Source organism: Oryctolagus cuniculus, chromosome 7 (genome assembly GCF_964237555.1).
Source record: "Oryctolagus cuniculus chromosome 7, mOryCun1.1, whole genome shotgun sequence".
Taxonomy (NCBI): domain Eukaryota; kingdom Metazoa; phylum Chordata; class Mammalia; order Lagomorpha; family Leporidae; genus Oryctolagus; species Oryctolagus cuniculus.
The window spans coordinates 48,034,507-48,049,646 of NC_091438.1; the positions used below are offsets into that span (position 1 = coordinate 48,034,507).

At 57.1% G+C, this 15,140-nt stretch overlaps 1 protein-coding gene across 3 annotated transcripts; it reads left to right on the forward strand.

The window, feature by feature from the left end:
- The first annotated feature begins 836 nt into the window (after positions 1-836).
- SV2A (synaptic vesicle glycoprotein 2A) lies at positions 837-14,354 on the forward strand. 3 transcript variants are annotated; one of them, XM_051858716.2, is made up of 13 exons: positions 837-1,071; positions 4,849-5,800; positions 6,734-6,914; positions 7,678-7,829; positions 7,940-8,073; positions 8,639-8,728; positions 8,934-9,044; positions 9,227-9,315; positions 9,927-10,091; positions 10,293-10,426; positions 11,242-11,448; positions 11,996-12,155; positions 12,491-14,354. In XM_051858716.2, the coding sequence occupies exons 2-13, from the start codon at positions 5,179-5,181 to the stop codon at positions 12,672-12,674; spliced, it is 2,229 nt and encodes a 742-aa protein (XP_051714676.1). In that variant the 5' UTR covers positions 837-1,071; positions 4,849-5,178; the 3' UTR covers positions 12,675-14,354. The 3 variants fall into 3 exon arrangements, with proteins under 3 accessions (XP_051714676.1, XP_002715673.1, XP_069933861.1); XM_002715627.5 differs by lacking the exon at positions 837-1,071 and adding an exon at positions 1,457-1,612; XM_070077760.1 differs by lacking the exon at positions 837-1,071 and adding an exon at positions 1,479-1,612 and having other exon boundaries at positions 5,068-5,800.
- Positions 14,355-15,140: the final 786 nt, after the last annotated feature.

Consider the following 15,140-nt stretch of genomic DNA (forward strand, 5'->3'; position numbering starts at 1 on the left):
CAGCACTCTGAAACTTCCGCATGGAATGAGGATCACATACTGTTAGATGTGAAAAGGATCGGATGAAGCATCCAGCCCAACCTCTCCACTTCCCAGATAAGAAAACTGAGTTTCGCAGAAGTTAGAGAGCTTGGAACCGGTGCATTTGGCACAAGGGTTAAGCCACCACTTGGGATGTGTGCATCCCATATTGGGATGCCTGGTTGAGTCCCAGCTACTTGACTTGTAATCCAGTTTCCAGCTAATGTGCACTGTGGGAGGCAACAGATGATGGCTCAAGTACTTGGGTCACCCATGTGGGAGACCCAGATTGAGTTCTAGGCTCCTGGCTTTGGCCTGGCTGAGCCCTAGATGTTGACAGGCGTTTGGAGAGTGAACCAGCAGATGGGAGACCCCCCCCCCCCTTTCCTTCTCTGTCCTTATGTTTTTCAAATAAAATGAAAAATACATTTTTAAAAATTAAAATGATATAAACTAAAAAGCTATAGGAAAAAAAAAAAGTAGAGAACTTGACCAAGAGCTGACAGCTTGTTAGAAGTGAGAACCCAGGTCAGGCCAGCCTATGCCAAGGCCCTGCCTGCAATAGGCTCGCTCAGGATGTACAGCCCCAAACCACCCCTGTAGCCTCTCATTGTCCCCGGAGTAGCCGTGGTCCCCCAGTGTCACCAAGTAGTATGTCCAGTTTATTGGTACAGGGACAAAGGAAAGATAGAACTGAAACCAATTCACGCCTGTCTGCCTGCAAGTGGGTGGCGGGGGGGGGGGGGGGAGTGAGAGTGAGAGTGAGAGTGAGAGATAGAGAGGCCGGGCTATGATGGAGGGAGGGAGTGAAGCAAAGAGGAGAAGGGCTTTGTGGGGGCTCCTGTTTAAGTCCTTGGAGCATGAATGGCAGGGGCACTCACTGCCAGATCTGCAAAAAGCCCCTTCGCTTCTGCAGTCCCCATCCCTGCTGCACCCAGTGCCCGGAGGAGCGGGCTGAAGGAGAGCTGGCAGGGCTCCAGCAGGCTTGGCCTCCGGCTGTGCGCGATGAAAGCCACACCTTGTTAGCCCCGCCATCTCCTAAACACCCAGGTAAAGGTGGAGCACTCTCCTTAGGGGAGGAGGCTGTGGGAAAGGGGTTTGCCTAGGAGCCGTGGAGCCCGTGGAAGGCGGGCGTTTTGCAGAGAGCAAGAGCCCCTGACCCTCGTGGGTTCTGCCACACTGGGTCGGGGGTGCCCAGGAAGGGGCTGCCTTCTCCCCCACCTCCCTGTCTGTGCGCTCCTCTTGTTGGCGTCACGATTTCTGTCTTTCCTTACTTCAGGGTTGACTGGGAAGGGGCTGCGAAGGGCTGTTGGGCATTTTCTGCTGTAGCCGCGACAGTCTCCTCTAGCCCCTCATCTTTCTCCACGGTGCCCTGGGTCCCTCCATCCTCTTTGCTTCGCCCCCCCAACAATGGTCTCTCCCGCCGCTCAGTGGCGCGGGGAGGGGGGGGGCGCGGAGGCGGGGCCGGGGGGGGGGGCAGGTCTGCATTGCCGCTTCCCCCGGTGCCCGAGCAGTCGCCGCTGCCGCCTCAGCCCGCCGCCCGGACCCCCGCCCTCTCCCGGGACCAGCTGGCCGGGGTAGCCCAGCCCAGGTGAGACCCTGCTCGCAGCCTCTCATCTCCACCCCGCCCTGCCAGAAGCATCCTTGCCTTGCCTTGCAGCCATTTTACCCTCGGATGCTTTGCTAACGGGGAGGGTGACAGTCCCCGCTCCAAGGGTGGGGTGGGGGGTGGTTTGAAGGTAGACGTTTATTTCAGAGGTTGGGCTGTTCAGGATAGAAAAACGTATGCGTATATGTGTACATTTATTATGTGTGCATATATATGGCGAAATGGGAGGAAGGGGTATATTTTTTCTCCATTCGCCAAGTCCCTACCTCCTCTGAAGATAAGTGAGGTGGGGGGGTTGTTAGGTGGGGTGGGGTTCCCTCAAACTCCAGTTCCCCCCTCATCTCATCCTCCCCTCTTTCTGCCCCCAGCCATGAATGAGAAATGACCTTGGCTGGGGCCAGGGAATGGATGCTGCCTTGGTCAGCTGGCCTGGACCAGGCTGGGTGGGGGCATGGAGGGAAGGGGGCCGAAGAAAGCCCCACTGGGGGGGGCAGAGATGGAACAGACCAGGTGTTGGGGGCACGGATGGGGTGGGGGAGGGGGGTTGAGTGACAGTGGGCACTTGTCCAGAGCAGCCCCAGGGTGCACAGGTGCTCAGAGGAGCAATTCTGTGGGTTATAGGGGCTCATCCTTTGTACCAGAGCTGAGGAGATGGGCGCAGTGGGGGTGGGGTGGGGGGTCAGCGCAGAGGCTGTGTCTGTGCCCCTGCCCGGGGAGGGGGGGGTCTCCCGCATCCCTGCCCCTCTGCCTGCCTCCCCGTGTGCATTCCTCCTGTGCTTTCTCAGCTGACACCTTCATTTTTTTTCTCTCAGGCTGTGGATGCTCCCCTTTTCCTAGCCCCTGGGGTAGGCTGTGGGCAAGAGAGACGCAGTCTTGTTCTTTGGGTAGGGGCTGAAGCCCAGTCACCCAGTTGCAGTTGGGAGGGGGCTCCAGCACCTTCTACCCCCCCCCCATGCCACCCTTGCATTTGATAAGTGGCTGCTTCCTACTGACCTTGTCCCTGGGGCTGGAGGGGACTGGGTGACAAGGTCTGGATGGCCCTCTAAGTCAGGGGCTTTGACTGGGCAGTGGGGGCTCTGGACCCCCTTACCCAGGGCTGGGCAGGTTGTCCTGAAAGGAAGTGTTTGCCCAGGAGTCGCTGCCCCCTTCTGCCCTCTGCAGAAAATCTCCTGGGCACGTTTTTCCGGTCAGGTGAAGCCAGTCAGCCTTAAAGGGCTGTGCAACCCTGAGTCTCCTCTCCTCCAACCTCTGCCTCCCCAAGTCTTGTCTCTCTCCCACAAGGCTCAGCCACCCTGTGCTGCTTTGGGGGCTAAAAATAGCATGACTGCCTCACCAGCTCAGAGAATGTGTCTCCTTTCTCTGCCTCCTGGCCGGGTGGGCCCTGGGGGAGCCGCGGGGCGGGCGTCGCCGCCAGGACTCTCAGTGTCAGCAGGAACAGGGCCGGCTCCTGGTGGTCCCTCTGCCTCCCTCGGGGTTTGAGGGGCGATCTTGGTGGGGAAGAGAGGGAAGGCCAGTGAATTGTCACACACTGGGGGGATCCCCCAGCTCCCTGTCTTTCGTGGGGGATGGTAGGGCCCTGAACCCTGGAGGAAGGAAGGTGATGTGGGGGTCACTGCTCTGGGTACCGTGGTCCAGTGCTTACATTTGTCCTGAGGGGGGAAGGCTCTGCTTGCCAGTGCTTCTCTCTGGAACCACATAGCATTACTTACCCTCTGCTAGGGAGCCGGGTGCGTGTGTGTGTGTGTGTGTGTGTGTGTGTCTGTGAGAGAGAGAGAGACTGAATGAAGGCCCTGGGTGGGCAGAAGGAGGCAGGATAATTCTAGGGCTGTGATCTCTGATTGGAATCTGGGCCTGCTTCCTCTCTTCTACGAAGGAAGGGAGGGTTATCCCAAGCCTTCTCCTGAAAGGTGTCTCGTCCAAGGAGGCCCAAGGCCCCCTTAGCTGTACGCCAGCCTCCTACGCAATGCAGTATTTGTGGACTCCTTTTCCTTGACTCCTGGAGAAGGAGCAGAAAGGATTAAGGAGGATTAAGGAGGGAGGCCCTGGAGGAATGAAGTACAACCATAGACCTCAGGTTCTCATGATGGAAACAAATGCGTTTGATCATATAGTTAGAGGGGAGAGAGAGAGAGAGAGAGAGAGAGAGGAGAGAGAGAGATCGATCTTCCATCTGTTCCATCTGTTGGTTCACTTCCCAAATGTCTACAACAGCCAGGATTGGGCCAGGTGGAAGCCAGGTGACAAGAACTCAATCCAGGTCTCTAACATGGGCAGCAGGGACCCAAGAACCTGGGCCATCATCTGCTACCTTCCCAGGTGCTTTAGCAGGAAGCTGGATCAGAAGCCAAGGAACCAGTACTCAAACCAGCACCCCTATATGGGATGCTGGCTCCCGAAGGGTAGCTTAACTCACTGTTCCACCATTGCCTGCCTCAGTGCTGGTACCCTCTGTGGCTGCCCTTAAAGGGCATCCAGTGACAGCTTGTGTTTTGGTCCTTGTGGCGGAGGACGGGGCATGTCACTCCATTGCCATCACCAACCGGCAATAGCCACTATTTATTCCTTGCTTTCTACGTGCCAGGCTCTGTGGTAAGGAGTTTATTGCATTGTGTCACTTAAGCCTTACTTTCCCCTTTCTAAATAAGAGGAAACTGAGGCTTGCATGCTCAGAAGCATGCCTGTGGTCACTTAGCTGCTAAGTGCTAAACCCAAGCCTGCCTGGCCAGGTGTGCCGGGCTCTTACCCACTTGGCTATGCTGGGAGGAGACCCCTCAGTGGGAGGCTTACACACGTGTAAGCAAAGGCCATGAAAGTCCAACCTTCAGATGCCCACTGTGGACTGAAGACAACAGTAGGAGGCCTTCTTCTCCTACTCCTCTTCCTCAAGCTCTGCCCCCAGCAAGCAGCCCAGACCAGAATAGCACAGGGAATTCTGGTTCCTCGTGTTTTCTGTTTTGTTCTTTGCAGATCGGTAGTAAGGCAAGGGGTCTGAACCGGGCGTGGGGCAGGGGATCAGGGAGCGGGTTCAGGGGAGGTGATTGCGACTCTGTAGCATTCCCCATGGTTCTAGTCCCCAAGGTCAAAGGAAAGGGACCTACACTTGAATGACCCATGGATGGCCCAGAGAGTCACCCCTCGTTACCGAGTGGGGCCCTGAGCAAGGAGGCCAGCTCTGCACTGCAAGACTTCCTCTCCCTCCCCCTTGTTTTTTTCCTTAGGTCTCCGGAGGCCCCTGGGAGAGACATAGGCAGCCCTGCCTGAGTTGTGGCTCCGCACCTTCTCCTCACCACCTGGCTCCTCTTCCCCTCCCCAGCTCCCCACTCCTTCTCTCCCTGCCCCATCCGCCCTGCTGAGCCGGGTGTAGACGGAAGCTCTCTGCTCTCCCCTCCTAGAGACTCACTGGCCAGGTCCCGTTTCCCCCTGTTCTGTGCACCCAGATCCTGGAACACAGAGGGGAGGGATCCTTTTGACTCCACAAGTCCTTAAGCAGAAAGACTGAAGACCGCGGAGAGCAGGGGCGTGCCGGTGAGCTGCCCCACAGCCCCATCATGGAAGAGGGCTTCCGGGACCGGGCAGCTTTCATCCGCGGGGCCAAGGACATCGCCAAGGAGGTGAAGAAGCATGCGACCAAGAAGGTGGTGAAAGGCCTGGACCGGGTCCAGGACGAATACTCGCGCAGATCCTACTCCCGCTTTGAGGAGGAGGACGATGACGATGACTACCCTGCCCCCGCTGATGGCTACTACCGTGGAGAAGGGGCCCAGGACGAGGAGGAAGGTGGGGCATCCAGTGACGCCACTGAGGGCCACGACGAGGAGGATGAGATCTACGAGGGGGAGTATCAGGGGATCCCCCGGGCAGAGTCAGGGGGCAAGGGCGAGCGCTTGGCAGATGGGGCGCCCCTGGCTGGAGTGCGGGGAGGCTTGAGTGACGGCGAGGGCCCCCCCGGAGGCCGGGGAGAAGCGCAGCGGCGGAAGGAGCGGGAAGAACTGGCTCAGCAGTATGAAGCCATCCTGCGGGAGTGCGGCCACGGCCGCTTCCAGTGGACGCTCTATTTCGTGCTTGGACTGGCTCTGATGGCTGATGGTGTGGAGATCTTTGTGGTGGGCTTCGTGCTGCCTAGCGCCGAGAAAGACATGTGCCTGTCCGACTCCAACAAGGGCATGCTGGGTAAGACGCCTCGGGGGTATTCCAGCTCTTTCCTGCCTCCAACTCTGTAAACACCCTTCCTCCTGGTAACTGTTCCAGGCTTACCGCTGAGCTTCCTGGGGTCCGGTTCCCAACATGTTTCCAAAGAGTTCTGCACACTCTCCCCGCTGGTCCCTGACCCACCCTCTTCTGGGGTTGGGTCTTGGTGAAATCGCATTTGACAGAGGGGCCTGGGCTGGTGGCTGCGTTGTGGTGTCTCTGCTGAGCCCTGCAGGAGGCAGCCACGGTGGCATAAATCACCATTTACTGTTTCTTCATAACCTTCTCCCTGCTCTCCTGTTCCCCCTCTCTCCCTGGTATACACTGGGAGGGTCAGACTGGGGTGATGCAGGTAGGAGAAGGGTCCTGAGACTCTCCCAGGCCGAGGAAGCTGGTCACACTGAGAGAGAGAGAGAGAGAGAGAACACCTTTGGTTCTCTCACTCACTTTTTTTTTTTTTTAAGATTTATTTATTTATTTGAAAGTCAGAGTTACAGAGAGAGGGAGAGACACACAGAGAGGTCTTCCATCTGCTGGTTCACTCCACAGATGGCTACAATAGCTAGGGCTGGGCCAGGCAGAAGCCAGGGACCAGGAGCCATGAGCTTCTTCCAGGGTGGCAGGCGCCTAAGCACTTGGGCCACCCTCAGCTACTTCCCCACATGCATTAGCAGAGAGCTGGATCGGAAGTAGAGCAGCCAGGCCAGGAACTGGAGCCCATATGGGATGCGGGTGCCACAGGCAGTGGCTTTTCCTGCTACATCACAACAACGACATCCCTCACGCACTGTTATCTGGTAGCTTCCAGAAGTTCTTCAGCGCTTAGATCCCTTCAGCTGCAGTTTGAGTGCCGGTGACCCCAGCTGTGCGCTAGTGGGAGAACTGAGGTTATCCTGTTTCCCACCCCCATTCCAGGGCTCATCGTCTACCTGGGCATGATGGTGGGAGCCTTCCTCTGGGGCGGTCTGGCTGATCGCCTGGGTCGCAGGCAGTGTCTGCTCATCTCGCTCTCAGTCAACAGCGTCTTCGCCTTCTTCTCGTCTTTTGTCCAGGGTTATGGCACTTTCCTCTTCTGCCGCCTCCTTTCCGGGGTTGGGTGAGTGTTCAGCTTCCTAAGCCCCTTGGAGGTAGTGCTGTGCCCTGGCCACTATCGCACCTTCAGGGCCTCTTACAGTGCCAGGCACACCAGGTGTGCTGAATGAATGAATGAATTCCTTTCTTCCCCCACCGTCTTTCCCCGTTTCTGCCGCTGTCCAGAATGCCAGCTCCTGTCTGGTCCCCTCCTAGCTCCTCTACCCACTTCCGGTTCTTCTGAGCCTGCCTCCCTGAGGAGGCCTCTGGGCACCTGTGGACCCTGGAATCGCCCCTCCCAGAGTCAGCGTATTTCCTGCATTTGGCCCAAACCTTGCACATGCCTGCAAGAGCCAGAACCAGAAGGCTTGGGGCATAGACACCTCCCGTCACCCAGGCAGCAGCAGGCACCTCCTCCACCCTCCGTCCACGCTGGCTTCTGGCTTGCTCTGTACCACTGCCCTCAGACCCCCACCCCCAGCTTTCTCTTCTTTTCTGCGAGTGTCTTCTTTCCCTCCCAACGCTGTAATCATCTTCAAGGTTGGATGCTTGTTCCTGCCCTCTCCCGGGGATCTGCTTGTTTTCTGCAGTCCCAGGGATGCGTGCTTGATGGCTGGTGGTGGTGGGGGGGGGGGGGGAGGAGGGGCTCAGTGGGCATTATATATGAGACGGAGTTTCTTCCAAAGGTGCAGGAGAGGAAAGGGGCTTGGGGATCCGGAGTGCGGGGGCAGGGGGTCAGGAAGGACGGTGGCCACTGTCTAATGCTGGATCCCTGAAATGCCCTCCAGGATTGGAGGGTCCATCCCCATCGTCTTCTCCTATTTCTCGGAGTTTCTGGCCCAGGAGAAACGTGGGGAACATTTGAGTTGGCTCTGCATGTTCTGGATGATTGGTGGCGTGTACGCAGCTGCGATGGCCTGGGCCATCATCCCCCACTACGGTGAGTGGCCCCTGGGAATTGCCCAGACTCCTCCTCCTCTCTGGTGCTCCCCGTGGAGGGAGCCCCCACCCCTGGGTTCCCTGTTGACACTGCGACTCTGTCTCTGCCAGGGTGGAGTTTCCAGATGGGCTCCGCTTACCAGTTCCACAGCTGGAGGGTCTTTGTCCTCGTCTGCGCCTTTCCTTCCGTGTTTGCCATTGGGGCCCTCACCACACAGCCTGAGAGCCCCCGCTTCTTCCTGGAGGTGAGCGGGGCTGGGCTGGGGTAGGGTGGAGAGGGCAGCGGGGGCTCCTGTGTTTAAACACCCACCGTGGGCTGCTTGCCGTCTCCACTGGGTCCCTGCTCTGGGGACTTTCTCTTGTTTCCTTTGGCTGAGAATGGATCTCCAGAGCAGTTCTGCGGGTGGAGAAACCGGGGTGGGGGGGTGTTAAGATTTTGCAGGCAGGGGCCTTGGTCCTGGCCCTGACTTCACAACTCAAGAGAAGTCCCCGCCTCCTGCCCCTGCCTGTCCTGCACCATCTCGGTCCAGCAGGGTTGGGCTGCTGCCCCTCTCCGCCTCCTCGCCCGTCACTTCCCTGTTCTCTCTACTGTAGTGGGGGTCCCAGGACCTGCGCTTGCATTTGTCCTCTGGGTCCCCTGCCCCATTCCTGCCCGGGGCTGGAGCGGGATCTTTCAGAGGGCATGATGCATGCCCACAGGTCGGGATTGGGGGTGGGAAAAGCCAAGCTGGAGGGAGGGAAGGAGGGAGCCTGTAACCCTGGGTCAGGGAGAGGCTGATCCTGGTGTGGGGCTTATGTTTGTGGCTCTAGAACGGGAAGCATGATGAGGCCTGGATGGTGCTGAAGCAAGTTCATGACACCAACATGCGAGCCAAGGGGCATCCTGAGCGAGTATTCTCAGTAAGCACCACCCCCACCCCCTATCTCCAACCCCTGCAGCCCCAGCCCCCACCTGGCTCTTCTGTGGACGTCTCAGAGCAGACCCCACCTCAGTGAGAGTCTCAGGGTGTCACGTATGTCCCCGCCTCTCATTCACTACTGTAGGGGAAACCGACCCGACTCACCTGCAAAGGGGGGAAGTACAGAGTGGTGCTCTTGACCCTAGGTAACCCACATCAAGACGATTCATCAGGAGGATGAATTGATTGAGATCCAGTCGGACACAGGGACCTGGTATCAGCGCTGGGGGGTCCGGGCCTTGAGCCTGGGGGGACAGGTAATGCAGAATGGGATGGGGGCGAGGAAGAAGGGAGTGGGAGGGCTGGAGGGAAAGATAGGGCTTGAGCCTGTGTTTGGGGGTGAGGGATGAACTGAAGGCAAGTGTAGGGCAGAAAAATGGAGCTCTATGGGTGCTAGAAGTTAGCCCCGCCTCCCTCTGCCTTTGCTGGCTTCTTGTAGGTCTGGGGAAATTTCCTCTCCTGCTTTGGTCCCGAATACCGGCGCATCACTCTGATGATGATGGGTGTGTGGTTCACCATGTCCTTCAGGTGAGGGGGGGCGGGCGCTGCAAGAGAGGGGGGAGGGGCATGTAAATGAGGGGGTGCAGAAAGAGGGAGGGGGTTGCTCAGATCCCCTCTGCTGCTCCCGCCAGCTCCTCCACTTCGTGCAGTAAGTCAGCAGACTTGGGTCACAGGCTCAGCAGCATGACATTTCTGTTCTGTGCTGGGATGCAACCAGCATCTGTGGTCTTGGTTCTCATGGAGTTTACGTTTGGTCTGAGTTAGGTTAAAACCAGCTAAGAGGCAGTGTGACAAGTGTCCCTGTGGGGGCAGAAGGGAGTGCTGTGGGAGCACCTGGGGGCTGGGGGCCGGACATAGGAACAGTAGCAGTTAGTTAGACAGGCTGAGTGGCTCAGGTTGCGGGCTGGGGAGAGGGCTGTAGGTCAAGGGAGGAGCAAATGGCTGGGAGGGAAGAAAGAGCCTCTGGTGGCCTGGAGGAGGCTGAAGACCTCACAGCCAGAGCCTTAGAGGAGGGAGGAGTTCGAGAGGCGGGGCTGGGGGTGAGTGGGTCCTGTGAGGAGCTGCCCCAGCATCCTCCTCCCTTTGAGCCGCCTGGTTCTTGTCTCTGAGCTCGGATTCCGTCCCCCTTGCTTCTTCAGCTACTATGGACTGACTGTCTGGTTTCCCGACATGATCCGCCATCTCCAGGCGGTGGACTACGCGGCCCGCACCAAAGTGTTCCCCGGGGAGCGCGTCGAGCACGTGACTTTTAACTTCACCCTGGAGAATCAGATCCACCGAGGGGGGCAGTACTTCAATGACAAGTATGTCAGGGACCACCGCCCCTGCCCTGGCCCTTCTACCCCCGGTCTCTTTCATGGGTCTGGGAGTTCAAGATGAGGCATTTTTGGGGCAAATCCCTGTGGTTTCTCCTCAGTGCTGAGCCTCTCGCTCACCCAGGGAGTGGTGCTGGAGGAGGGTGTGAGGATGAGGGGGAAGTGTCTCTCGTCACCTTGACCTTGCAGGTTCATTGGGCTGCGTCTGAAGTCAGTGTCCTTTGAGGACTCCCTGTTTGAGGAGTGTTATTTTGAGGATGTCACATCCACCAACACATTCTTCCGCAATTGCACGTTCATCAACACCGTGTTCTACAACACTGGTAAGGCGGGGTGCCCACTGGGCGTCGGACCAAAGGGTTGGGTGGTCGTTGGTGATGGGAGAAGGAACCGCTCTCACTGACCAGCTCTGGTTCTCGAAGGGCCCTCTGGAGTTCCAGAGGAAGGTGGTTTGGCAGTCTGATAGTTCTCACCAATTGTTCAGAAAATCTAGTGGAAATTAGACATTTTCCTGTGATTATCTGACAAAAACAAGTTTCTTTGACCTTGGCTGGGATTATTATAACTTAGTGTGATGATAACTCCAAACAGGGTCCTAGGGAGAAAGAAAATTAATAAAATGGGTATTTGGTGGGGAAAAGGTTGGGGACCGTTGCATTAATCCACTTCTTTAGCGGCAATTCTCAAACTCTGAAATTGCAGTTTTGTGAGCTAGACTGAGGTTTGCCATCATGGAGTGGAATACTGGGTGAGCTTTTCCTACCATGCAGAAAGAAGAAAGAGTGGATAGGAATTTTTGTTACTTTTAATATTTTTCCCAGAAAATTTTCCTTAACCCATGGCACTGCCACTGCTTCTATTCAGTTAGGGCAGACTGAAAGAATGAATAAGAACTGAAGACTGCCATTGGGAAAACTTGGAAGCAGACACCCCGCTTGATTGATCATGGTCATTTTCTGCTATAAAGGTTTCTGGTTCCCATGGTGATATTGTTTCATGTTTTACACTGAGTTCCCTGAATAATTCTGAGAGCGCCTCACTGCTAACCTCCGCAAATGCAGAGCTCTGAGCCACATGCTGTAGTGACCTCCATCTCACCTTGGCTGTGACCCCTGCCCATCTTGGCTTTCACCCCTAGACCTGTTTGAGTATAAGTTTGTGAACAGCCGTCTGGTGAACAGCACGTTCCTGCACAACAAGGAGGGCTGCCCGCTGGATGTGACGGGGACAGGCGAAGGAGCCTACATGGTGTACTTTGTCAGCTTCTTGGGGTCCCTGGCTGTGCTTCCCGGGAACATTGTGTCTGCCCTGCTCATGGACAAGATTGGCAGGCTCCGGATGCTTGGTAAGGAGGAGAGGCTGGGTGGTGGTGTCAGGACTGCTGGGGAGAGGGCGCTGTCCGGGGGAAGCTGGCCCTGGTCTTCTCACTTTGGGCTGCGGAAGAGATTGGTGTCCGAGTGTCTTGGGTGTTGTAGGATTGGGTGGGTCCTTGTACAGAGGCTTCTCTGGGGTTGGGGGAGGTAGGCAGAATAGCAAGTGGTTGGGGCACAGGCTTTGGGGCCAACCACAGGTTTGAGCTTTGGCTGCACCACCTACCCCGGACACTTTACTTAATCCCTTGGCACCTGGCTGGCTGAGCTGCAAAAAGGGGGTGGTCTTAGTGCCTGCCCAGTGGACTGGACCAAGACATGGAAGCAGTAAGCAGCAGCTTGGCCCAAAGGTGGCATTGCCTCGGTGGCTGTTACTGACATGGTTTGTAAACAGGTACTTATCAGGGAGGTGGAAGGCTGAGTGGAGAGTTGTCCTGGGCAGTCTCACAGCTGGCCGGAGGCCAGGCAGGCTGGGGGCTTTCACTGTGGTCACACTTGCACTCTCTCCTCTCCCGGCTCCAGCTGGCTCCAGCGTGATGTCCTGTGTCTCCTGCTTCTTCCTGTCCTTTGGGAACAGCGAGTCAGCCATGATTGCTTTGCTCTGCCTTTTTGGGGGGGTCAGCATTGCGTCCTGGAACGCGCTGGACGTGCTGACCGTCGAACTCTATCCCTCGGACAAAAGGTAGTTGGCGTTTGATGGGGACGGGGCAGCGGGTTTGGGGCCCTGCCTGGGGGAGTGGGGTGATGAAGGGGGCTGAGTGGGAAAAGCGTTCTGAGGGGTGAGAGGACACACAGGTCCACCAGGTCTCCTCTCACAGTGGCAGCTGTTGTGTCCACTCTTTGCCGTCTGCACTATTAACCTCACTTTCTCCTTTCTCCCCGACTCCCAATCTATCTACATTTCCCCTACATCCTTCTCCGTCTCTCTTGAACACTGCCTTCCATCTTCCTCCCCTTCATGTCCTTGGTCTCCCCCGGCGCCCTCCGCTTGCTCTGCCTCGGGCGATTCCCGAGCAGGACCACGGCCTTCGGCTTCCTGAACGCCCTGTGCAAGCTGGCGGCCGTGCTGGGCATCAGCATCTTCACGTCCTTTGTGGGAATCACCAAGGCCGCCCCCATCCTCTTTGCCTCAGCTGCCCTTGCCCTTGGCAGCTCTCTGGCCCTGAAGCTGCCCGAGACCCGGGGGCAGGTGCTGCAATGAGGGCGTCTCTGGAGCTTCAGGGGTGGCAGGCACACTGTGAGACCAACTCCTTCTTCCCCTCCCTGCCCTGCCATCCCGGCCCCCAGAGCCCTCGCTCCCCACTCCCCTGTGTTTGGTGTCTTCGCTGTGTGTGCGCGTGTGCATGTGTGACCCCCATGGGGAGGGACCACAGGGAAGGTTCCTTCACCCCAGCTTTGGGGTGAAGCTCCACTCCCCACCCCGTCACCCTGGACTTTGCACAAAAGAAGGCTAAGCCTCACCCTTCTCCCCCCAGTGTTAGCGAGGGCTCCTGCTTCCCTACTCCAGGGGTTCGAGAACAGGCCTCCTGCATCCCCCCACCATTCCCTCTGCCTAGGCCCTGGTGAAGCCATGAGTATGCAGTTCCGTTGGGGGCTGGGGCTTGGGTGTAGACCATGGACCAAAAGAACTTGCCGAGCTGGAAGGGCCTTGAGTGGCCTCTCACGCCTCCGGTGGGATGCTGGAGGAGTAGCAATAAACCTCAGCCGCTGGCCTCCACTTCCCCTCAACGTGGGCTACAAAGGTGAAGCCTGAGTTCTATGAAACGAGCTGATTATTTATTTATATGTTCAGTTCTGAGGCAGCTCAGCAGGACTGTGTGTGTGTGAATGTGTGTACTCCTGTGTGTGTGTGCGTGTGTGTGCGTGCGCTATGGGGCGGGGGTGTCACTATGCTGTCCTAAAATAGAAGCCAAGGGTAATTTCAGCAGACACACACGCAGCCCTGCCTCCCACAGTACCTCCCCTAACACTGTTTCCATGGCCGGCCTGGGAGCCTGGGAGGCAGGAGTGCTAGACCGGCTGGAGTAAGAGCCCCGCCATCCAGCGAGACGGGAGGGCATCGGGCAAGGTCTGTCTCTTTTCTTGTTCTTAAGAAGCACAGGCTGGCTGCCGTGAGAGGCTCCACCTACCACAGCGCAGACAGAAGCCGAGCAGCTGCCCTCCCACGCCCCCAGCCTGTCCCCACAGGGCCAGGAGAGCAGGGAGAGAAAGAAACCAGGCACATGGTCAAACCAGCAGATCAAAAAGCACAAGGAGCTAGGGCAGGGGCGGGAAATGGGGCACCCAACCCCCGTCAACTCCTCTAAAACCGGGAGAGGTTGGGCAGTAAATGGGGGACCCCCCAATGCAGGGACCAGAAGCCTCAGTTTCCCCATATCACCCTTCCACACAATAGCCTCTGTAGGTTAGGCTACCCCAGCCCCACCCAACTCTGTGTGGCTGCTTTCCCTGGTGCCCTCTCCCGGCCCCACTGTAGCTGTGATGTGTTGTAGTTTTTAGCCGTTTGTAAAATGTTAAAGAAAAACAAATGTGAAAAGGAAAAAAAAAAAGTGAAAATAACAAAAAAGAAAATCCAAATCACCTTCCTCATGCTGTGTCTGGTGCCCCCCCCCCCCCCCCCCAGTCACTCTGCCCATTTTGTAACACTGCACCAGGTGGTGTCTGTGCTCCAAGGACTGCCTCCTCCCCCAGCGCCCCCTGTGCGAGTGTGTGCCCTCTTTGCCGACCCTCACCTGCTGGACGTAGCCCTGCCCCTGCACTCCCTGGGAGGGCCCATCCATCTCCCTTGCTCTCCTGGGGAACCCTACGCCCAACTCTGTTGATGTGAATAATGAAATGAGAAATACTGATGACAAATAAAACAAATCCTGTAAATCTCAAATGGCCGTGTCTACTCCTTGGCTGCTCCACCTTTGACAGTGCTAGGAGGGAAAAATGGCAAGACAGAAAAACCTGGGGCCTGTGCAGTGGCACAGCTGGTGGAGCTGCCGCCTGCGATGCCCTCATCCCACATGGGCGTGTCCCAGCTGCTCCTCTTCCCATCCAGCTCCATTAATGGCCTGGGAAAAGCAGTGGAGGATGGCCCAGGCACTTGGGCCCCTACCACCTATGTGGGAGACCTGGAAGGAGTTCTTGGCTTCTGGCTTCAGCTTGGCTCAGCCCCGGTTGTTGCAGCTGTCTGAGGAGTGAACCAGCAGATGGAAGACCTCTCTCTCTGTCTTTCCCTCTCTCTGTGTGACTTTTTCAAATAAATAAATAAATAAATAAATAAATAAATAAATCTTGGCCGGCGCTGCGGCTCACTTGGCTAATCCTCCGCCTGCGGCGCCGGCACCCTGGGTTCTAGTCCCGGTTGGGGCGCTGGATTCCGTCCCGGTTGCTCCTCTTCCAGTCCAGCTCTCTGCTGTGGCCTGGGAGGGCAGTGGAGGATGGCCCAAGTGCTTGGGCCCTGCACCTGCATGGGAGACCAGGAAGAAGCACCTTGCTCCTGGCTTTGGATCAGTGCAGTGCGCTGGCCGTAGCAGCCACTTGGCGGGGGGGTGAACCAACGGAAAAGGAAGACCTTTCTCTCTCTCTCTCTCACTGTCTAACTCTGCCTGTCAAAAAAATAAAAAAAAATAAAAAAATAAAAAAAATCTTAAGGAAAAGAAAACCACAGCAAACCTCT